Source organism: Haliotis rufescens, unplaced genomic scaffold (genome assembly GCF_023055435.1).
Source record: "Haliotis rufescens isolate VD_foot unplaced genomic scaffold, xgHalRufe1.0.p SCAF_19, whole genome shotgun sequence".
Lineage (NCBI taxonomy): Eukaryota > Metazoa > Mollusca > Gastropoda > Lepetellida > Haliotidae > Haliotis > Haliotis rufescens.
In genome coordinates this window covers 17110263-17134243 of record NW_025963879.1, presented here as the reverse complement: position 1 = coordinate 17134243, position 23981 = coordinate 17110263, and the positions used below count along the sequence as shown (strand labels likewise).

At 42.8% G+C, this 23981-nt stretch overlaps 2 protein-coding genes across 3 annotated transcripts; both read left to right on the top strand.

Annotated features, from left to right (window-relative positions):
- The first annotated feature begins 2927 nt into the window (after positions 1-2927).
- Positions 2928-9689, top strand: LOC124137571 (BTB/POZ domain-containing protein 2-like). Of its 2 annotated transcripts, none has more exons than XM_046503926.2 (3): positions 2928-3038; positions 4528-4802; positions 7768-9689. In XM_046503926.2, exons 2-3 carry the CDS (start codon positions 4549-4551, stop codon positions 8891-8893), a joined length of 1380 nt encoding a protein of 459 aa, XP_046359882.2. In that variant the 5' UTR covers positions 2928-3038; positions 4528-4548; the 3' UTR covers positions 8894-9689. The 2 variants fall into 2 exon arrangements, with proteins under 2 accessions (XP_046359882.2, XP_046359883.2); XM_046503927.2 differs by having other exon boundaries at positions 2949-3097.
- Positions 9690-14828: 5139 nt separating this feature from the next.
- On the top strand, positions 14829-22908 carry LOC124137642 (para-nitrobenzyl esterase-like). Its single transcript, XM_046504039.2, has 5 exons — positions 14829-15003; positions 15898-16009; positions 17717-17903; positions 19056-19186; positions 21615-22908. Exons 1-5 carry the CDS (start codon positions 14846-14848, stop codon positions 22635-22637), a joined length of 1611 nt encoding a protein of 536 aa, XP_046359995.1. The 5' UTR covers positions 14829-14845; the 3' UTR covers positions 22638-22908.
- The last annotated feature ends 1073 nt before the right edge of the window (positions 22909-23981 follow it).

Genomic DNA, 23981 nt, shown 5'->3' with positions numbered 1-23981 from the left:
ACGAACTTTTATTTTAGTCACGGAAATGTACCGGAATTTATTTCCGCCTCATTAAGTTTGGAGAATGTACTTTGACAATGTAAGTATGGGTCTGTATGAATGAATATCAGTACGTGACATTAAGTTATATACATTGTAGTTGTTTGTTCTCGTGGGGGTTATGCCCGGTTGTCTGCGGGCATCTAAGGAGCCTACATGTTGTAGGTTTAGCGCTCTGGGCCTATTTTAGGATACGGATTAGGCAGCGTTATAAGCGCTCGGTAGTAGTGAGTGAGTGAGTATTGGTTTGCTTTAAGCAATATTCCAGCAATATCACCAGAAATGGGCTTCACACATTGTACCCATGTGCGGAATCGAACCACCTGACATTGCAACCACTAGGCTACCCCATCGTCCCTAGTAGTAGTAGAAGTAGTAGCAGTAGTAGTAGTAGTAGTAGTAGTAGTAGTAGTAGTTTGTTGTTAGGAGCGTGTTATATATATATATATATATATATATATATATATATATATATATATATATATATATATATATTAATCTTATTATTATTATTATTATTATTATTATTATTATTATTATTTCAAACAATCTCCGGGTATCTTATCTACATACGTAACCTGCCGTCCCAACTCCGGCTGTATTACAGTCGACCCCTTATATTTCTTTCCACGTGTGTCGATAACCTCCTCGCCTGTACAAGGAAACCAGATTGCAATGACGCTGCATACCAGTGAACAAAGAAACACGTCACCACACGCAACAATAGATATGTTCATATCTGCCTTCAACAAGGAAAGTCAATGACTCAACATGTTAACCGGGAACGCTAGGGGGAAGCCTGTCGCACCTGTCTGTCGACGGTCACCATACAGTGGGGTCGGCTTAACGTTTGAGCGGGTTGAGCAACACCAAGATCAAGTGGAGACTGGCGGGGCTTCCCCCACGTATCCCAATGTGCGTACCACACTTCATATTCTGTGAAGGGTACAATGAGCCGTTCATTGTGAAATCAATGTCCGGATATACGAGTCATGAATTATTTATTGGCGTTCAGAATAGTTGCTGTCTGGAATGCGGGGTTTCTGGTTTAACGAGGTCCGAGTAACGAGGTTTCACTGTACATGTCAAATCCTGAGAAACAGTGTGAGCCGAATGACTGGAGTCATCGATTATCCAGGCAATTATAACGTCATGCTGTTATGATAAATACTCTGGTCCCATTCGCCATCTTAACTTCTTGTTTAGCCCAATTAAGAATACAATAGCAGTCGAATTAAATCTGCTATTTAAAAAAGCAGTCAAATCAAATCGACCCGTGAAGATCCGGGGTAGAATAGATCTTCGGCAACCCATGCTTGCCGTAAAAGACGACTGTGCTTGTCGTAAGATGCGTCTAACCGGGTGGGTGGTCAGGCTCGCTGACATGGTTGATGAATGTCATCGTATCCCAATTGCGTGGATCGATGCTCATGATGTCAATCACTGGATTGTCTGATCCATACTCGATTATTTACAGACCGCCGTCATATAGCTTGAATATTGCTGAGTGTGGCGTTAAACAAACAAACAAACAAACAATTAAATCAAATCACACTCACGAGTGAGAGCAATTCTGCAAGTAGTTATAACAGGCGAGACGGAGATGTGACATCACCGAAACGAGGTTATGCGTTGGTGGATCCGGGGTAGTTATTATTGGTATGGATATATAATACCCTGGATAATCGAGGATGAACCACAGGGAACTTTCGTTGGTTTCAGGTAGAGATAAATGCGAAAATGAAGTTACGAACATTTTTGGGTGGATATTTCGGTCAGTATACTGTGTCTGAGTGGGTTTTCTATGTTTAAACTGCGGCATGGCGTGGCATGGTATCTCCGCTAGCTAGCAATACAAAACACGCACACACACACACACACGCACGCACGCACGCACGCACGCACGCACACACACACACGAGCGTGCATGGGCGTCGCTATTTAATTTTAAACCCCGTTTCACCTTACCTCACCTCACCTCACCTCACCTCGCCTCATTACTCATGCTTTCAGTCATTGGTTCGTATGGCCCAGACTCGATAATTTATAAAAGACTGTAATATAACTGGACTATTGCTAACTGCTTGAAAACAATATTCATTCACTCCACCACACTACTCATTTTACACAAAAGATATTAGAATAAAGACAACAGAATATGGCATTACAGGTGTTTTTGATAGAGTTTATTCGTTTAATTAGTATTAATTTAAATTCAATTAGTAATGCATTCGTTTTATAGCAAATAACAATTTACACTTAAATGGGCGTAGGTGTTAACTCTCAACAGAACACGGGCCCTCATCGTTCATTATAGTATGATATATTTTTATCATTATTTAATATCTAATACGTGGCCATATATTATACTTTCTATCCATGCACGTCTTGTCAGCGATAAAAATGAGTGAAGAGTTGTATCTTGCACAATGACTTAAGCTGTTGACTTTCCGTCTTTGAGAGGTTTATTTTTGATCTGATGACGTAACACGCAGTCACGATCGGAACACCCAAATGGCCCCCTAGCGTCATCTTTATAACCTTGTCAATCAATTATCTCCTCCTGCATGGTTGCCTTAACACATGTTGTAAGACCAGCAGAGTTTGAAGTTATAATAATTAATATTATTTACGTCGTGCCAGCTAAAGAAACGTAAATACTTCTCAATATTACAGTATCGAAACACAAAAAAAGTTAAAATAAATAAATAAGTATCCTGATAGCAAACGTTATTATATGATAATAAATATATATTGTGGATCTGTAGTCGTCTTCAGCGGCGATGTAACTATGAAAACATGACTGTTATGATCCTATAAATAGCCAAGTCACTGTGTCTCGCAAACAGTACAGCTCCAGGTGAATAGTTCTAAAAATAGCATATTGCTACTCGCCTTAAATAAACGTCCATTTTCTTCATGTACAATATATGAACTGTTTACGCGTTGTGTTTTCCTCATAGCTCTGTAGTGACCTGACGGGCGTGTGTCTTCAAGGGGTAGGTATACCGTACGATACTGATGTTGCTCTGTTGGCAAAGCTTTATTGATTAACCCGGTAGGTAAAACAATACGTGTATGTATTTGAGACCTACGGCTTCGTAGGTGTATAAACAAACACAACGTGTAGCCAGGTAGGTTGAATCGGTGTGTTTGTGTGTTTGTTTGTTTTGTGTTTGTTTAACGCCATATTCGCCTTTTACGGCAACCATGGGTTGCTGACGACCTATTCTACCCCGGATCTTCACGGGTCAGTTCAATCAGTACTCATTCGGACAAAGAATATTATCAGCGAACTACCAATTTTACTATGATGGCCGTCTGTACATAATCTTGGCCAGGTAGACCAATGGTTCATATCAAGAAGAATGTTCCATGTCGTCGGAGCACGTTGACACGTATTCGAGTATTACCACGTGGAGATCCACGTCTTCAGCAACCCATGTTTTTGTCGTAAAAGGCGACTGTGCTTGTCGTTAGAGGTGACTAACGGGATCGGGTCAGGCTCGCTAACTTGGTTGATGAATGTCATCGTATCCCAATTGTGTGGATCGATGCTCATTATGGCAATCACTGGATTGTCTGATCCAGACTCGATTATTTACAGACCTCCGTCATATAGCTGGAATATTGTTGAGTTCGGTCTTAAACAACAAATAAACAAACAAACCACCCGATTCTCATTGTATTGGGCTCTTACGACTATGGGGGCGGTCGGGTAGTCTAGTGATTAAAGCGTTCGCTCGTCACGCCAAAGACGCGGGTTCAATTCCCCACAACGGTACAATTCGTGAAGCCCATTTCTGGTGTTCTGTGATATTGCTGGCATATTGCTAAACGCGGCGTAAAGCCATACTCACTCACTTTTACTGTTATATAATGATACCAGGAATCCCGTAGTACTCGTAACTGGAGCAGACTGGTTGCGTGGGTATGGTTGTCCATAGCTTTGACCATATTCCAGCGACATCATGGAGCGGTCCACCAAAAATAGGACAAACCCAGTACACCAATATGGGGATTGGGACCCGGTTCATGTGTGACTAGCGATCGCTTTAACCACAAGGCTACCACACTGCCCCTAATTGGTTAAGTGGTCTAGTGGTAGAGCGTCCGCCCGGAGAGCGGAAGGTCCGGGGTTCGATCCCCGGCCGCGTCATACCAAAAAACTTGTTGTTACCCTGTCTGGCGCTCTGCATTAAGGGGCTTAAACAAGGACTGGTCGGCTCGGAGTCAGTATTCTGTGTCTGAGTGGAGTGTTCATATTAAACTGCGGCATGGTATCTCAGTGGGCTAGCACTATAAAACGGCATCAGTCCACTAGTACAAGCAGTCACACACATACATTATAAGTGCAATCATCTTGGACGCGACGATAAACGCAATTTCACCTCACCTGATTTCACCTCACCTTACCTCACCTCACCTCACCTCACCTCACCTCACCTCACATAATTGGTTAAGTAATCTAAAGTATGTGTTTTTCAGAAGCCACGTGCAAATGATATCATGGCTTCCTGTTACTTGAGCAAATGGAAAACGTGCAACACCCTCGCTCAATGCAACATGCACATGTTGACGTCTGCAGAAAGTTGTGACGTCGTGTTCCGGGTGGGCAAGGAGGAAAAGGTTGTGACAGCTCACCGCTACGTGCTCATCAGCAGAAGCTGCGTCTTCAACGCCATGTTTTGTGGCCCCCTAGCGGAGAAAGACGACATTAGTATTCCCGACGTAGGCAGTGAAGATTTCGAGGCCTTCTTGAGGTAAAACAAATCAAAGTTATTCATTCTTACAGGATACCCACACAGCCATGTTAGCGATTACCAAATGTCTAAGCTACCCAACAAATTCAAAAAAATAAATAATAAAAAACAAGTACACGCACATGTTTGTGGTGGCTAAAAATGGAAAAAGAAATTCGACGGTGATGTATTTGATACGGATATCGTAGTTGTTGGGGTTTTTAACTGGAGTTTGCAGTTTTTTCTGCGACTGTATTCAGACAGCTAATTTTTGACAACGTTTGTATTTGTCAAATCCAATTATCAAGTGCGGTCGGGTAGCCTAGTGGTTAAAGCGTTCACTCGTCACGCCGAAGACCTGGGTTCGATTCCCGACATGGGTACAATGTGTGAAGCCCATTTCTGGTGTCCCCCGCCGTGATATTGCTGGAATATTGCAAAAAGCGGCGTGAAACATTAAGCACTCACTCTCACTCAGTTATCAAGTGTTTACTTTCTTTAGCCCGTCAAAATATTCATCAACAAGGGCTCAAAACGCGTCATCCACAATCGCATCTTTGTCCGCAGTGGACGAGTTGATCTACGCACAGTAAATATGTAGGTCAGTCTCGTGAAATTACGTTTCAGTAACGATCTGAAGTCCGAACAATAACCTCTTTAACGTGCCAGTTGATAACATGCAGGCTCTGAGGTGTTCAGGCGGAGCAGACATACCGAGGTGACTCGACAAGCAGTGATTATACGAGGCCATCAATTAATGGCCGACTACACGGGGACAGAGGTAGTACTGTTAGCTTCGAGTCAACAAAACCCACTTTGTTCGTCAAAACAAAACTGATGATATACACCAAGCTAGAGGTCGTACTTACACTAACATGACATGACAATAATTACAACGTGATTACAACTAGAAATGGGTGATCATGAGCTGTGGCACTAGTCCTTCTGTTCGTGCTCGTTTTCGTTGCGGAAATTGCACTGTTGCCACCATTAGTCCTGGTGCCACCATAAGTCCTGGACTGGATCCAGTAAGTGTTATGGTGTATTCATATCTTCTCTTACCACGTATGGGCGGTCGGGTAGCCGAGTGGTTAAAGCGTTCGCTCGTCACGCCGACGACCCGGGTTCGATTCCCGACATGGGTACAATGTGTGAAGCCCATTTCCGGTGTCCCCCGCCGTGATATTGCTGGAATATTGCTAAAAGCGGCGTAAAACCATCCTCACTCACTCTCTCTTACCATGTATATAGGCAGATAAAGGGTCTTTGCTGACACAGGTAAGAGTGAGTGCGCTGTGTTAGGGTGACTGGGGGATTTTATGTCGCTTTCAACAATAAGACCACAGCAACTGAGTTTGTTTGTTTGTTGTTTAACGCCATACTAAGCAGTATTCCAGCTATATGACGGCGGTCTGTAAATTATCGAGTCTGGACCAGACAATCCAGTGATTGACATCATGAGCATCAATCCACGTAATTGGGATGCGATGACATGCATCAACCAAGTCAGCGAGCCTGACCACCCGATCCCGTTAGTCGCCTCTTACGACAAGCATAGTCACCTTTTACGGCAAGCATGGGTTGCTGAAGACCTATTCTACCCCGGATATTCACGGGCCACAAATGAGTAGGAATGACGGGACTTGTACTAAGCTGGGATAGAACCGGATAGTTTGATGTGACTTGGCGAACGCAGGGACTGCTAAACCACACTGCACCCATTGCCCCAGGTACACAAACACTGACTATCCCTTGAGTACTATCAGTGCAAAGTTGCGTCCCATAGCATGATCGTGGGATCGAATCCCAGATTCGCCAAGATAATGTTTTCTGTAAGGGGAGTACCCGAGCACTGGTTTAATTGAAATACTGATCAAAACGGCGTTGAACCAAACTCCTTCACTCACAATAATATAGTCTTTGATAAACACAACCTTCATCTAAATAATACCTATTATAAGTGGCAGTAGTATTTGTCAATTCGGTTTATTTCTGTGTTGGCCATCGCATTATAATGGACGTGATGTGCATATATGTTATTGTTCTCACAATGATGTACTACGAAGTTAATTCGCTTGATAGATATAGCTAGCTAGATGTTTATTCAGTTGTGGACATAATATTAATTTCGTATTTGGTCGGATATTCGTAATACTTCTTTGGAAAGTGATCCACCTGTAACTTGTCATAACAAAGACAGACTAACAGAAAAAGTGGGAGTAGTAGTAGTAGCAGCAGTAGTAGTAGCAGTGGTGGCAATGGTGGTAGTAGCAGCAGTAGTAGTAATAGTAGTAGTAGTAGTAGTAGTAGTAGTAGTTGATTCGGAGGCAGCTGTTAAGGTTGTAACAGTAGTAGTAGTAGTAGTAGTAGTAGTAGCAATAGCAGAAGCAGTAGAAGTAGCACCGGTAGTAGTAGTAGTAGTAGTACTACTAATAGTAGTAGTTGTAGTTGTAGTAGCAGCAGTAGTAGCAGTGGTAGTAGTAGTAGTTGTGGTGGTAGTAGTAGTAGCGGTGGTAGTAGTAGTAGTTGTTGTGGTTGTAGTAGCAATTGTAGTAGTAGCAGCAGCAGTAGTAGCAGTGGTAGGAGTAGTAGTAGTAGTTGTTGTGGTGGTAGTAGAAGTTATAGTAGCAGCAGCAGTAGAAGTAGCAGTAGGGCAGCGGCGGCAGCAGCAGTAGTAGTAGTAGAGCAGCAGCAACAGTTGTAGCAATAGCAGAAGCAGCAGTAGTTGTAGTAGTAGTAGTAGCAGTAGTAGTAGCAGTAGTAGTAGCAGTAGTAGCTGCATCAGCAGTAGAAGTAGCAGCGGTAGTAGTAGTAGTAGTAATATGTAGTTGTGGTGGTAGTAGCAATTGCTAATTATTGTGGTAGTAGCAATTATAGTAGCAGCAGCTGCAGTAGTAGTAGTAACTGCAGCAGCAGCAGTAGTAGTAGTGGTAGTAGAAGAAGACGCAGCAGTAATAACATCACCGTATCCTTCCTGATATTACAGATACCTGTACACGGATATCCCCGACCTCACACCTGAAAATGCGACAACAATGTTATACCTGGCCAAGAAATACGCTGTGGGCGGTCTGGAGCGTTTATCCCTGGACTTCCTGGAGAGTTCCCTGACTCCGGACAGCGCCTGTGACGTCCTGGAACAAGCACACGGATTTGACGAGACGGACCTCCACGCGACGACGTTGGTGATGATGGCGAAGAATGGAGAGGCAGTCCTCGAGTCTCCGGGACTTGACGACCTCTGCCAATGCTGCTTCCATAGTGTGGTCAGCGCCCTCTGTCGGCTGGTCAAGCCGGAGTCCATGTTCAACGCAGCTGTCCGTTGGTCTGGGGCTGAGTGTGTCCGACAAGGACTTGACGTGACCCCCCAAAACCAGAGAAAGGCCATCGGCTCAGGTTTTTTCAACATTCTTTTTCCCGATATGGATCCCTTGTTCTTTGTCAAGACTGTTGTACCCAGCAAACTGCTGACGAACGAAGAGCATGTGAAAATCCTCAGTTATTTCCTTTGCCCCGTCGAAGATGTGTCTCCTTTTAGCTCCCGACACACCAGGGAAGACCGTGCACTGTTGGAACGTGTGACATACTTCGAGACATTTGTCGTGCCCGTATGTTGTGACCAGAAGAAGTTCGGGGAATCACCGAAAGGGGAGATAACCGATGATATGTTTGTGCGGTGCAGTCAGAAAGTGATGTTTCATGGATTTAACATATTCGGGTCTGGTCGACAACACATTTTTTGTCATAACTATCACATAAAAGTATACAAGAATGTCAGTTGTCATGGAAACTATAGAAGACTCACTTTAGAAACTGACATATTGGCCAGTTCGCTTTCGGACGCAAACGGTATAGCAAGCGCAAATTTAGGAAGACCCGTGTTCCTCGATGGCGGAGAAACATATCACATTCTGGTGACCTTGAAATCAGGTGACCTTCCACTCCACACAGGTGAAGGTCAGCGACTGAGTGTCGAGGCCGGACAGGTCAAGTTTTATTTCGGAAAGCGAACCTCCCCCGCGAGACTCATCTCAGGGATAATAATCAGTGACGGGAGTCCAAAAGACGGAGGATTAAAACTAACACGGAACGTGCGTCTGAAGGGAAAGTAGTCACAAGACAGCCCGTTTATTTTACGAGTGCTTCCAGTGGTATTCATGTCGCTCAATCTGTAGACCACGTCAAGGAATTTAACTGCACAAGGAAAATCACACCCTGGAGTTGGAGCAGAGCTCCGTTCCTCAAAGCCATCGTAGCGCTACGATTGTCATAAGTCTATGTTAAAGAAGGGCGGTGGGATAGTCGAGTGGTTAAAGCGTTCGCTGGTCACACCGCAGGCCCGGGTTCGATTCCCCACATGGGTACAGTGTGTGAAGCCTTTTTCTGGTGTTCCCGGCGCAATATTACTTGAAAATTACTTACAGCTACGTAAAAACCACTCACTCACTCACTCACTCACTCACTCACTCGTCAGTGATTGACACACTCACTCTCACTCCCTCATTCATTCATTAACATTCACTCAATCATTCATTTAAAGGTGAACTCATCCATTAACGCAGGCCCGGGTTCGATTCCCTACATGGGTACAATGTGTGAAGCCCATTTCTGATGTCCCCGGCGCAATATGACTTGAAAATTACTTACAGCTACGTAAAAACAACTTACTCACTCACTCACTCATCCACTCATCCACCCATACGCTCTCACTCACTCACTCACTCACTCACTCTGTTAAAGTATTGGAGTTATGCTACTTTAGCTCTCGGGAACGGGGCCCTGTTTCGGAGACCTACTTAAAGACACTGACCGGGATGTTCCGGGATGTTCATTGGTATAGTATGTGTATCATACAATGAAATTCAGTATATATAAACATGATAAACACATGTTCCAATATCAATAGTTTTACGTAAGTTGTTGTGTGTTTGTTGTTTCCAGCTATATGACGGCGGTCTGTAAATAATCGAGTCTAGACCAGTGATTGACATCATGAGCATCGACCTACGCAGCTGGGATACGTACGATGACATGCATCAACCAAGTCAGCGAGCCTGACCACCCGATATATATATAAAAAAGCACAGTAAAGTTCTAACTCTCAGGCACAATATAGTAATAATTAAATAAGTGGGGTAAGATTGAACACAGTTTTAATAGGCTATATGTTACTACTTCATGTCCGTTATTCAGTTATGGCCTGATGAGACTCGTACGTGGTACGAGTTGAAAGCGCTAGCCTATTAAAACTTTGTTTAATCTTACTCCACTTACTTAATTATTACTATATTTTACTATATATATACAATCCAGCGAAGACACGGTGTAACAAATGACGAGTCAGAGAATGGACGGAGAAGTATGTTGTATAATTGATAGACATACAGCATTCTATGCAGTGTTAAAGACTAAAACCTATCTATATGAGTGGATCTAATAAATTCAATCCTCGAATGTATGGATGCCTATGATTCCTGAAAAAGAATATTCCAGCTATATGACGGCGGTCTGTAAACGTACGTTGAAACCCGAGATAATAATAATTAATAGTAATATTAAGAGCGAATTGGGAATTCGAACCCACGATAATGGAACAAAGCGAATTGTGGTGTCTTGAACGACTGAGAAACGCGTGCAACTTCAATGAAAGATACTTGGAACAAACTTACATTTTGTCACACATCCCAGTTTGGTTGGTTGTTGGTTGGTTTGTTGTTGAACGCCTTCAGCAATATTCCAGCTATATGACGGCGGTCTGTAAATAATCGAGTCTGGACCAGACAATCCAGTGATTAATATTATGAGCATCGACCCACGCAACTGGAATCGATGACATGCATCAACAAAGTCAGCGAGCCGCCTGACCACCCGATCCCGTTAGCCGCCTTTTACGACAAGCATAGTCACCTTTTACGGCAAGCATAGTCACCTTTTACGACAAGCATAGTCACCTTTTACGACAAGCATAGTCACCTTTTACGGCAAGCATGGGTTCCCGAAGAACTATTCTACCCCGGATCTTCACAGGTTCCATAATATAAGTATATATATTCAACTAGAACGTTATAGACAGACGTAACGTAGACATTTCTTCGAAAAGAATTTCGTCTTTGCAGAAAGAATTGTGAACAAACAGCAGTCACGTATACAAATTAACACTTGTATATTCGTGTACCCCATTAATAACGTTTTCCGTGACCAAAGATTAAAAGTAATATCGAGGTAGCCTGACTTAACGAGTTGTGCAAACCTGTTCACGGATTACACTCGAAGTACGTGTTAATCCGACTGTAAACACGTATCCAAAGGTTGTGTGGCAATACATTTCGTGCAGAAAACACGATAGAAATCTACAAAGAGAATGTATTTAAGTTTCGGAATTTGGCTCTTTTCTATATACGACTGTGACTTCATATCTATTGCGCCACAGTGACCGATATGACGTCATAATGGTGGCTTGCGGTGGAGAACGAAAGTTTGGCAATGCTTGCTTGGTTGTCGTTGGGAGTAAGCTGGGCCCCGTCTCTAATATCACCCCCATGCCATAAGCTGGTTCCCGGCTCCCTATGCGCGTCGTCATTGGCGCCAATGACGACGCGCATAGGGAGCCGGGAACCAGCTTATGGCATGGGGGTGATATTAGAGACGGGGCCCAGCTTATGTTAGCTGACACATTTACCGTGCTTAAATGTTTTCAAAGCCTGTCATATCTTCGAGTGAAGTATTACGGTGTAAACAAACTGCTTGAGCATATACAGCGCCATATTTTGTTTCAAGGCTGTTGTGGATGATTCTATAATTCAGATCGACAACCCACTCAAAACACTGGACCCATGTCGCTTCACTCAGCCAAAGGGTTCGCGTTTTATTTAGTCATGGTAAATTTAACATTTGAAACCTCGCGCTGCTCGCTCGGTTCCAAATTCAATTAACCGCGGTAAAATTCACAGGTAAATTAGCTCCACATTGAAAACACAGAATGTTTATCTTCTAATTCTGTGTACTAGGTAATCTGTTTCCCCAAGAGGAAACAATATGACTGGACCCGTTGAGCCACCCCTCGTATCTGATGCATATCTCACGAGGAAACGCGGAAACTGGAGTTTCATAGTCAGTTACCTCCCTTACCTCGGGAGATATGACACAACTGAAGTATCTGACTATTTCATTTTTTTTTGTATATGAAGCTACACACATTTACCCAGTGTGCACGCCAGGATGTTTTTTGTGCTTTTATACCCAAGTAAAGGTAAAATAATATTGAACCCAATTCTTATAAATTAATAAGTCAACAATAATAACTTCACAGATTGAGTATTTGATCATTAACGCTGAAGACAGAAATAAGAGGTGAGTGAGTGAGTTGGGTTTAACGCCGCTTTTAACAGTATTCCAGTTATATCACGGCGTGTCAGCTTAATGTGGGAGGAAAGCCCGAAGTGATGCAGGCCTTAGACGTTTACCACTTTGGTGAAACCCGCGTGCATGGGTATGGTGCTGACAAACCTAGAAACATAATCGGGGCGAACCGGGATTCGAACCCACAATCATAGGTTTCTGGCGTGCCCAAGGGACGCAACTCTGCACAGCGAATCGCGGCTCCTTTTAAGATCGGGCCACCCTAGCCTCTCTCTACAACAATACGAAATCAGTGACATCGACCAGCGCAATAAGGCAACACATTATTTGTTTTATTTGATTTGTATGTTATCTATGTAGATGTGAAGTCGAGTTTGTTACATAATTTATTCATCTAATCATCATCATTCCGGGATAGAATAGGTCTTCAGCAACCCATGCTTGCCGTAAAAGGTGACTATGCTTGTCGTAAAAGGCGACTAACGGGATCGGGTGGTCAGGCTCGCTGACTTGGTTGATGCATGTCATCGATCTCAATTGCGTGGATCGATGCTCATGATATCAATCACTGGATTGTCTGGTCCAGACTCGATTATTTACAGACCGCCGTCATATAGCTGGAGTATTGCTGAGTGAGGCGTTCAACAACAAACCAACAACAATCTAATCATCAGCTATAATATTTCACTAATGTTTGATTTGAGAAGTGGTTAAATACATAATATTTAATTTCTTTACCTGAGGTCAGTTTTCACCAGTAAATACGGGGCCGTTCTGGCACGGCGTGTGTTGATCAGCAACCGTTCGTTTATCAATTGACTGGGCTTCTGCTAGAAAAAAAACTCGAGCAGCTAAAAGGATTAATACTGCTGCGTGAACAAATAGTGGAACCAGTTTGATTTATCAACACAAAAAGGGATGGATTATTAAAATCTTTATGAACTACGTACTTTCGACTATCAAACTTCGAGTGACCTGAGTCACACGAGGTTACCACTTTTCTGACAAGGGATGCGTTCACCAGTGTTCATCAAGGATAACTTGATGCAGTACCCGAAATATAACGCATAAATGCCACCTTAGAAAAAACGCAAATTGACAGAATTAGAAACACAAGAGCCATGCAGATTGCTATAACACACAACCATGCATGCATGCGTGAGTGAGTAAGTGAGTGAGTGATCAGTATTCCAGTTATATCACGGCGTGTCAGCATGATATCGGAAACCTGTTTGGCCTATACGACAGTTTCATCACAGAGATAAGCCTGATGGTTGGAATATAACCGACACAAAATCAAAGCCAGAAAAGGTCGACAAATGACACGCTGAAGATCTGTATCGCCATGTAGATATTTGATGTTGTTGATTACACGGATATATACATGACATTGTATATTACAGACCAATAACCGCAACAGATATACCCGGTCACAGGTGTCTCTCCGAACTGAAACTGTTTTATTATGCATTGTGTAAAATAGCCTCGAAAACACGAACACACGCGTTACTTTTGCTCTCAAGATTTGAGCTTTTCTAAATTGTTTTTTTTTAATAATTTCAAATATAGCACTTGCCACCACACACCCATCACTCAGGGGCGGTCGGGTAGCCTAGTGGTTAAAGCGTTCGCTCGTCACGCCGAAGACCCGGGTTCCATTCCCGACATGGGTACAATGTGTGAAGCCCATTTCTGGTGTCCCCCGCCGTGATATTGCTGGAATATTGCTAAAAGCGGCGTAAAAACCAAACTCACTCACTCACTCACCCATCACTCAGACACTCAACGAGACAACATATGTGCAGGTGTGTGTATGAGTATAAAGGCCACATGCCCAAACCAGAAGATACATTGCATTTCATCACTTCCTTTTCAAAGTTACGCATTTAATGCAACCCTTCTGTTGTCAAGCATTGCTATTCGTGATGTTCCAAATAAGAAAAAGTAATGTTTTCGTTTTGTAAAGTTCTGAATCTAGGTTGGAGTGTTTGGGAAATCGAAATAAATACGTAGTAGTAGTAGTAGTAGTAGTAGTAGTAGTAGTAGTAGTAGTAGTAGTAGTAGTAGTAGTAGTAGTAATAATAATAATAATAATAATAATATAATAATAATAATGATAATAATAATAATAAAAACAACAACAACAACAATATTATTGTTGTTGTTGGGAAATCGAATTAGATACGAAGTAGTAGTAGTAGTAGTAGTAGTAGTTATAATAATAATATATGAAATAATAATAATAACAACAATATTATTATTGTTGTTGTTGTTGTTGTTGTTGTTGTTGATGTTGTTGTTGTTGTTGATGATCAACAAGGTCAATTATTATTTGTATGTGGCCCAATAATTATCATTGTAATGTTCTACTTAGCAGACCATTCGCAGACCATCTGTTCATCAATCCCACACCATGCATGTATTACGCCTGACATCATTTTCTCGTATACTACAGGCATAGGACAATGTTGGGGTCATGTGATACCTGTTATTACCACTAAATCATTTTATCACGATGAATATGAATTAGTCTCACAAATGTTACACGTCTTGTCATTTAATCTCAATGTTCTAATGTCCATTATATGACGATGATATCAGAGTCCCAGTCGTAAAGGGAGTTAATTAAATGGCATCGCACTGGCCAGTTGGCTATATAAGCATACAACGTCCTCATTCATTAAACATTGTATGTGATCGTTGCAATGGGGTCGTTGTCGTGTCTAGTTACGGTACTGATACTGCAGTGCATCTGTAGTCTTGCCGCTTCTGTCGTCGTCACAACTAACTTGGGGGACGTGGAGGGGGTTCAGACAAACCGCTGCGAGAAGTTCCTTGGTATAAAATATGCTACTGCCGACAGGTGAGAGATAGAGAGAGAGAGAGGGAGAGAGAGAGAGAGAGAGAGAGAGAGAGAGAGAGAGAGAGAGAGAGAGAGAGAGAGAGAGAGATGCACACACGCTCTATATAAGGAAAGCCCGAAGTGATGCAGGTCTCAGACGTTTACCACTTCGGTGAAACCCACAAGCACGGGTATTGTGCTGACAAACCTAGAAACATAATCGGGCCAAACCGGGATTCGAACCCACAATCAAAGGTTTCTGGCGTGCCCAAGGGACGCAACTCTGCACAGCGAATCGCCTGAGACGACTGGGCCACCAGAGAGACGGGGGTGGGGTGGAGGGGGGGTGGGGGTGGGGGGTGGGGTGGGGGGGGTGGGGGGGGGGGGTGGGGGGGGGGGGGTAGTGAATGAGACGGACGGGAGAGGGGGGAGTGAGTGAGACGGACGGGGGGCATACAATGACTGTTGTAAGCCTAGTACTGTAACTACATATTTGATCAAACAATTGTGGCAAATTTTATTAAAACATCACATTACTAGTATATGCTTTCACTTGCCCGCAAGTTTTTCATAACTCCGAATATGTTGGTACGGAGATATACCTTGTGTCTACCGGAAGATGAAGACTGTCCAATGTAACACCATGACAGGACAACAGAGTTCACCGAAGCATATTACACTGACGGGTAACGATAAGATTGTCATGTTATGGGTTAATGGGTGTTTTTTATAACAAATTAACCTTCACAGGTCGATATGAAAATACAAATTTAGTTGTATACATCAATAATAGAGAATTCTGCATTTTGGCCTCAAAAAGTTTACCCGTTTAACGAGGGAGTAAAATAAGGTCATATGATACACAGTATTGAGAGACCGGAAGTCGAGGTTACAAGGTCACGTGACATGTTCCAGGTTCGCCGACCCGGCCCCTTCAACATGGACGGGCGTTCTGAACGGCACCACGGTCGGACCGGCATGCTTCCAGTACTGCCCCGAGGACTCGGCGTTCATTTGTCAGGATGAGGTAGGTAGCGTTTATGGTGGGGTGGACTAACATCTAGTCTCTTGTCATCCCAATCAGCTTCCGTGGTTGTTTACCCTGTCCCATTAGTCATTCACTGGCTTCAAATTATCTTAATCAGCTCTCTGTGTCCATCAATCAATTTACTGTATAAACATTGATGTTAATAAGTATATATACCTATGTTGTTTAGCACTATCCATCACTTGCTTGATAAAGGTGTTAGGATCTACACCGACACGTCGCACTAATTGTAATAAAGAAGTTGTTCATCTATAGAACTTGTCTTACTTCATCACACCAACTTCAAAATGCCACTTAAAGAATGTAGTCTCTGAAATGAACATATCGTACAGAAAAAAACAGTTGTTCAGTTGTCTTAATAAAAATATAATAAAAGGGAGCCCAGTGACTCTCTTCATTTTCAGATACTGCAGTAATCTAGACTTGCCAAACATTATAGACTTGCATGGGCTGTATTTGATGTATATTTGTATCAGGGTCTGTAAGACAGACTAATGGTGGGGCTATGATCCACACGCCGGTGTTTGGCATCGACGCTAATCCAGTGTATTATAAGTCCGTTCCATTTGGATAAATACTCTGGATTCATTGGACAATGGTGAAGTGACGTCACCATCCCTATCTCTCTTATCGCTGTCATAGCACAATGTTCCCCTCGCTCACTGCTGTCATTTGATTGGACGTCTTATTTCAGTGTTGTGGCGCTTAATTTGGGCCCCGAACGAAACTAGGGCAATGACTGGGTCCAGGGTATTTATTGTAATAGAATGGAGATATAACACCCTGTATTGTCGAGGATGGGTACTTGGTACAAATTCTTTGATGTGTGTAACACTGAGACATTGTATTTAATAGAATTAATGACTGCAAGAACTTACATTTACTACTGGACAGCATTTTGCAGAGCCAATATCAACAATGATGAGGTGAGGTGAAATTGGGTTCAACGTCGCGTCCAAGATTATTGCACTTATATAGCGACGTGCATGCACGTGTGTGTGTGGCTGCTTGTACTAGTCCTGACTAATGCCGATTTAAAGTGCTAGCTCACTGAGATACCATGCCGCAGTTTAACATGAATACCCCACTCAGACACAGTATAAAGTGACTCTGAGCCGACCAGTCCTTGTTTTAGCCCCTTTATGCCGAGCAGACAGGTAACAACAAGTACCATCTTTTAACGTCTTTTGGTATGACGCGGCCGGGGATCGAACCCCGGACCTTCCGCTCTCCGGGCGGACGCTCTACCACTAGACCACGGAGGCAGTCCGTATCAACAATGATCGTTTAGCTATGTGAAGTACGGTATTTCTTAATAGACGTTTGTTTGGGCACTGGTGTTAATTGGAGAGGCGTATTATGCGTACCTGTACGAGTCTTACAAATACTAGCACTAAACCGTTGCTTCCAAGCCTGAGCCAATTTTCTTGAAATCCAATCGTTACAAAGACGTGTCTGTACTGTAACGCCTATTTGTATCGATGGAACCTTTGACCTTTGACCGTGGTTGCCGAAATTATTTATTCCAGTCTTGAAAACGTAAGGTTGGTCATCCGATGAGAAAATCAGAATTTGGTGACATGACGTGATTTTTTTATATATTCATAATTATGTATCCTGTATAGTTCTTTCATTTCAAGCAAAACGGTGGATGTAGTTAATTGACCCGAGAATTCTCATCAACAGGTTTCTGAAGACTGTCTGTTTCTGAACGTGTTCCGACCTTTGAACCCTACTTCCGCCAGCCTCCCTGTGATGGTGTGGATACATGGCGGCAACTTCGAGTACTTCAGCGGCGGAAGTGTTCTGTATGACGGCGAGGTCATCGTCTCCAGAGGGGATGTCATCTTCGTCAGCATGAATTACCGTCTGGGTAAGAAACCACGACAACAGAGAGAGAGAGAGAGAGGTGGAGGGAGAGAGAGTGAGAGTGAGTGAGGGAGAGAGAGAGGGAGGAAGGGAGAGAGAGAGGGAGGGAGAGAGAGGGAAGGAGGGACGGAGAAAGAGAGATGGGGGAGGGGGAAAGAGAGGGAGGGAGAGAGAGGGAGGGAGAGAGAGGGAAGGAGGGAGGGAGAAAGAGAGAGAGGGAGGGGGAGAGAGAGAGTGAGGGAAAGAGCGGGGGAGGGGGGAGAGAGAGTGAGGGAGAGAGAGAGAGGGAGGGGGAGAGTGAGGGAGAGAGAGAGAGGGGGAGGGGGAGAGAGAGAGTGAGGGAAAGAGAGGGGGAGGGGGGAGAGATAGGGAGGAGAGAGGGAGGGGGAGAGAGAGAGTGAGGGAAAGAGGGGGAGGGGGGAGAGATAGGGAGGAGAGAGGGAGGGGGAGAGAGAGAGTGAGGGAAAGAGAGGGGGAGGGGGGAGAGAGAGGGAGGGGGAGAGAGAGAGTGAGGGAAAGAGAGGGGGAGGGGGAGAGAGAGTGAGAGGGAGGGGGGAGAGAGGGAGGGGGAGAGAGAGAGTGAGGGAAAGAGAGGGAAGGAGGGAGGGAGAAAGAGAGAGAGGGAGGGGGAGAGAGAGTGAGGGAGAGAGAGAGAGGGAGGGGGAGAGAGAGAGTGAGGGAAAGAGAGGGGGAGGGGGGAGAGAGAGTGAGGGAGAGAGAGAGAGAGGGAGGGGGAGAGAGAGAGTGAGGGAGAGAGAGGGGGAGGGGAGAGAGAGTGAGGGAGAGAGAGAGAGAGAAGGGCGTAATGGAGTCATACATTGAGACACAAAATGACGCACACACACATATACACACAAACACTGATAGAAAGACAGAGTTGAAATATTGCTCGTTTCAGCATGAAGAAGGATATTATTTCTTACAAAGGAACTATTGAAAGGCTTCCACACTCGTTAGGGACCGACCATTGGATATTCGTTGGAGGGGGGCGGTATTTTGTATGAAGACAGGGTACTTTTTCAGTTACATCTTGCAACAATGGTTATATCTTATTTAAGCAATTTTATTTTGGGGGAACAGTCTGAAGCATAATTACTATTTTCGAGAATATTCTGCCATAAACAGTTATTTCTGATTTGACACTTTGCATGAACAGGTCCATTTGGATTTCTGGCTCAAAGCGACGGCCAAACTGTTTATTCCGGTAACTATGGTATCAAGGACCAACGTGTGGCATTGCAGTGGGTCCAGGACAACATCATTGCTTTTGGCGGAAATCCAGAAAAGGTATGTATATTCAGTTGTGCCATAGGCAGACGGCGACATGTAAACCTACTGAGTGTCTTGAGACATTCACTGTGTTTTCAGTGATCCACATAATTTTCACCGTAATGATGGCTTTTAAAAACCCGTGTAATCTGTTTTGGCGGATTTTATTTCTGATTTTTTCGCTGTGTAATGTCCACGTTAGAGTCTATATACGAGAAGTTCAGTGTGCGCAGAACGGTGGCGTCACGACCAGTTCAACTTGGTTTGGTTGGTTTGTTGCTTTACGCCGCACTCAGCAATATTCCAGCTATATGACGGCGGTCTGTAAATAATCGAGTCTGGACCATTATCATGAGATAAGATACCGGAAGTTCAAGCTGGTTTTAGAAAAAATTATTCAACCGTAGATCATATTTTTACATTATATGCTGCAATTCAAAAATGTCTAACACGTCGTAAACACAAGGTTTACGTTGCTTTTATTGATTTTAAAAAGGCATTTGATACAGTTGATCGTTATAAATTATGGTGTCGTTTAAGAAAAGCTGGACTACAAGGGAAGATGTTTAATATAATACAATCAATGTATTCAAATATCAAGTCATGTGTACGTAGTGATTATGGTGTTACTGATTTTATCGATTGCCCATCTGGTTTACGTCAGGGATGTATACTGAGTCCTCTGTTATTTTCGTTTTTCATAAGCGAATTATATTATGAAATCTCAAGTAACGGCAAGCATGGTATACAGATGTATCCTGACATCCTTGAACTTCTTATGCTCCTTTTTGCCGATGATGTTATTTTACTATCTGACACTGTTATTGGTCTACAGAATCAGTTGAATGTATTAGATAAATATACTAAGGAATGGAATTTATCTGTAAATTTAGATAAGACAGAAATTATAGTATTCAGAAAAGGGGGTCCTTTAAATTTTAGGGAAAGATGGTACTTAAATGGACAACAAATTAATGTAGTTAATGGTTATAAGTATCTCGGCATAATGTTTAATTCAACACTAAATATGAACAAATGTGTATCTGACTTATCACTGCGAGGGAAACGAGCTTTACTTAATATAATGTCTGTTTCACATAAACTTGGAGTTATTACTCCAAAAGTATTTTTCAAATTATTTGATACTCAAATACAGCCAATTTTATTGTATGGATCTGAAGTGTGGGGTTACCGAAGATATGAATGTTTAGAAAGAATTCACCTACTGGCATGTAAAAAGTTTCTTCGCGTTGGAATAGCAACACCAAATAATATGATATATGGAGAATGTGGAAGATACCCACTTTACATTAATTCACAAATAAAGTGTTTAAAATATTGGTTTAATATCATCCGTATGCCAGAACATCGGCTTCCGAAAAAAGCTTATAACATGCTCTTTCATTTAGATAGTATCGGTAAGGTTACATGGGTATCGCATATTAGGACACTATTATTCTCACATGGATATGGGTATATATGGCTTAACCAATCTGTTGGTGATCAACATTTATTTCTAAATGATTTTCGTAAAATAGCAATAAATATGTTCTATCAAGGGTGGCAATGCAACTTGGAAAATAGTTCACGTTATGATTTGTACAGAACATTTAAGACTCTATTAGAGCCAGAAAAATATCTATCAGTTTTAACAAATAGTCACCTAAGAAATGGATATATTAAATACAGACTTGGCTTGTCAAAACTTATGATTAACTATGGACGGAATATATCACTTGAAAGAATACAAAGAATTTGTCCATTCTGTAACTCTGCAATAGAAGACGAAATACATTTTACCTTTGAATGTCCTTATTATGCAGAATTACGTACTAAATATATACCAGAATGTTTCTTATCTAAGACAAGTAGAATACCTTTTGTTTCTATTTTGTCATCGAATGATGCCGATGTAATGTTTAAACTGTCTTTATTTGTAAAACATGGGATGGAACTACGAAATAACATGTTGAGTGGAAATTCATAATTTTAATTACCTCACCCTAGAAAGTCCTCATGATTATCACCGATTGTTAAATGAATGTTATATTTATATAATTTTTGTTGTATCTCCCAATCTGTAAATTCTCACCCACTGTATTTATCTGAACTTGTATATGGGCCGATGGCCTTTGATACAATAAACATCTTTGACTTTGACTTGACCAGATCATGAGCATCGATCCACGCAATTGGAATCGATGGAATGCTTCAACCAAGTCAGCGAGCCTGACCACCCGATCCCGTTAGTGGCCTTTTACGACAAGCATAGTCACCTTTTACGGCAAGTATGGGTTGCTGAAGACCTATTCTACCCCGGAATCTTCACGGGTCAAACGCGTTTAGAAACGTGTATAAACCAGTGTTAGGCTTCGTAATAACCGATGTTTTTAAACGTAACTGCAATCTTTCGCATGTTTCCTTTTTCATTGTTTTGTGTTTATAGGTGACGATCTTTGGGGACAGTGCAGGTGCGCAGTCCGTGGCAATTCATCTCACTTCCGGCAAAGCTGACAACCTTTTCAGTCGGGCGATCATGCACAGCGCCCCTTTCGGGATCTCTTTCAAAACTCCGGCAGAGGGAGCATATCAGGACTACCTCTTCTCACAAAATCTCGGCTGCACCCAAGGGGACATGTCGTGCTACAAGTCGAAAACAGCAGATGAGATGCTGACCGCCTGGCAAGGAACATCCATCTACATTTCCACCAACCCATACTTATCACTGGAGTCCTGGGGTCCGGTCATTGACGGCGATGAGATCAAAGGAAGCCTCGTAGAACAGTTCGAGACCGTGACCCTTAGCAGCAAGGAGGTCATGATCGGGTCCACCTCTGAAGAATCCGTAGGAAGCATTTATGATTATTACACCACTGCCGTGAACGAGACGGATTACTGGGCCGCCATGAGCTACTTCCAACCTAATGATTTCACACAAATCGTGGCTGACCAGTATCCCCCGGCCGCTGATGACAACCGCGAGAACCTGGTCAACTTCATGACCGACAGGTTATTTTTGTGCTCTGCGAGATACGTGGCTCAGAAGATCCGAGAGCATGCCCCGGCCTGGTGGTTCATCTTTGACCAGCCTGTACCCTTCCGAGAGTTCTGGGGGGATTCCGTGGACTGTGTGGACAGGGTCTGCCACCTGGCGGACGTCCCCTTCCTATTCCGAGCCCCTGCCCGACTCGGCTTCCAAACAACCCCAGCAGACGAGAAGGTGTCAGAGCAGATGATCACCTATTGGCTTAGCTTTGGTATCTACGGAACCCCCAATGCCCACTGGCGCGATCTCCCAGAACAATCGCCGTTCAGGCTAAGATCCAAAGATCTGCCGATGTGGTTGAAATTCCGTTCCGTTGCCAACGGAGCTACCAAAAACATAAGGTTTACCGAGCCGGATCCAGTTATCGATATCAACAGGAATAATGTTAGATGCGATTATCTAGATGGGATGGGTTATGAGTAGCTCTACTGGAACCGAAGTCCACTTTTGTTGTTAGCGCTACGACTATCGTAAGCATGGGCGATACGATCGTCATAGCACTAGTCTTCACTTCAACACACAACTCGAGTAAAAGTTAAATAGATATTGATTTTATTTTATTGTTTATGATTTTATAAGTATTGAGTAATATTTGTTGGTAAATTGTTCATGTGTAATTTTTATCGTGCTTCCACCACATGAGAAATTGTTAATTTCAGTCAGTAGGATTCTGGTAATAAATACTCATACGACATTGGAATTGTTTTGTTTGTTGTTAAACGCCCAAGTATTCCAGCTAAGTAACGTCGGCCTGTATAAACTACTGTCTGCAACAGAAAATCAAGTGATTGATATTATGAGCATCGATCGGGATACCACCATTTAACCAAGTCAGCTCGCCTGACCACCCGACCCATTCAGCCGCCTCTGAAACCATGCCCCACATCCCGGAATCACTACGAGATACGTGTCACGTGTTCATCTCCCACAGTGCATGGTATGAGATACATGTCACATCTCCTTCAGTGCATGATATGAGATATGTGTCACGTGTCATCTCCCACATTGCATGACAAAAGATATATACCACATCTCCCACAGTGCATGATATGGGATATACGTTACATCTCCCACAGTGCATGATATGAGATATATGTCACATCCCCCACAGTGCATGATATAAGATATATGTCAGATCCCCGACAGTGCATGATATGAGATCTATGTTACATCTCCCACAGTGCATGATATGAGATATATGTTACATCTCCCACAGTGCATGGTATGAGACATATGTTACATCTCCTACAGTGCATGATATGAGATATATGTCACATTTCCCACAGTTCATGATATGAGATATATGTTAATCTCCCACAGTGCATGGTATGAGACATATGTTACATCTCCTACAGTGCATGATATGAGATATATGTCACATTTCCCACAGTTCATGATATGAGATATATGTTAATCTCCCACAGTTCATGATATGAGATATATGTTACATCTCCTACAGTGCATGATATGAGATATATGTCACATTTCCCACAGTTCATGATATGAGATATATGTTAATCTCCCACAGTTCATGATATGAGATATATGTTACATCTCCTACAGTGCATGATATGAGATATATGTCACATTTCCCACAGTTCATGATATGAGATATATGTTAATCTCCCACAGTTCATGATATGAGATATATGTTACATCTCCTACAGTGCATGATATGAGATATATGTCACATTTCCCACAGTGAATGCTATGAGATATATATAGAATACTAAACGAGCTCCCGTGTAATACCAATTTTATGAAACG

What these genes read in the sequence shown, in the direction of transcription:
- LOC124137571 (XM_046503926.2), top strand. Translation starts at nt 4,549, where the DNA reads ATGGCTTCCTGTTACTTGAGCAAATGGAAAACGTGCAACACCCTCGCT. An exon ending in GATTTCGAGGCCTTCTTGAG is followed by an intron (nt 4,803 to 7,767) that starts GTAAAACAAATC and finishes CTGATATTACAG; the next exon opens with ATACCTGTACACGGATATCC.
- LOC124137642 (XM_046504039.2), top strand. Translation starts at nt 14,846, where the DNA reads ATGGGGTCGTTGTCGTGTCTAGTTACGGTACTGATACTGCAGTGCATC. An exon ending in AAATATGCTACTGCCGACAG is followed by an intron (nt 15,004 to 15,897) that starts GTGAGAGATAGA and finishes GACATGTTCCAG; the next exon opens with GTTCGCCGACCCGGCCCCTT. An exon ending in CGTTCATTTGTCAGGATGAG is followed by an intron (nt 16,010 to 17,716) that starts GTAGGTAGCGTT and finishes TCTCATCAACAG; the next exon opens with GTTTCTGAAGACTGTCTGTT.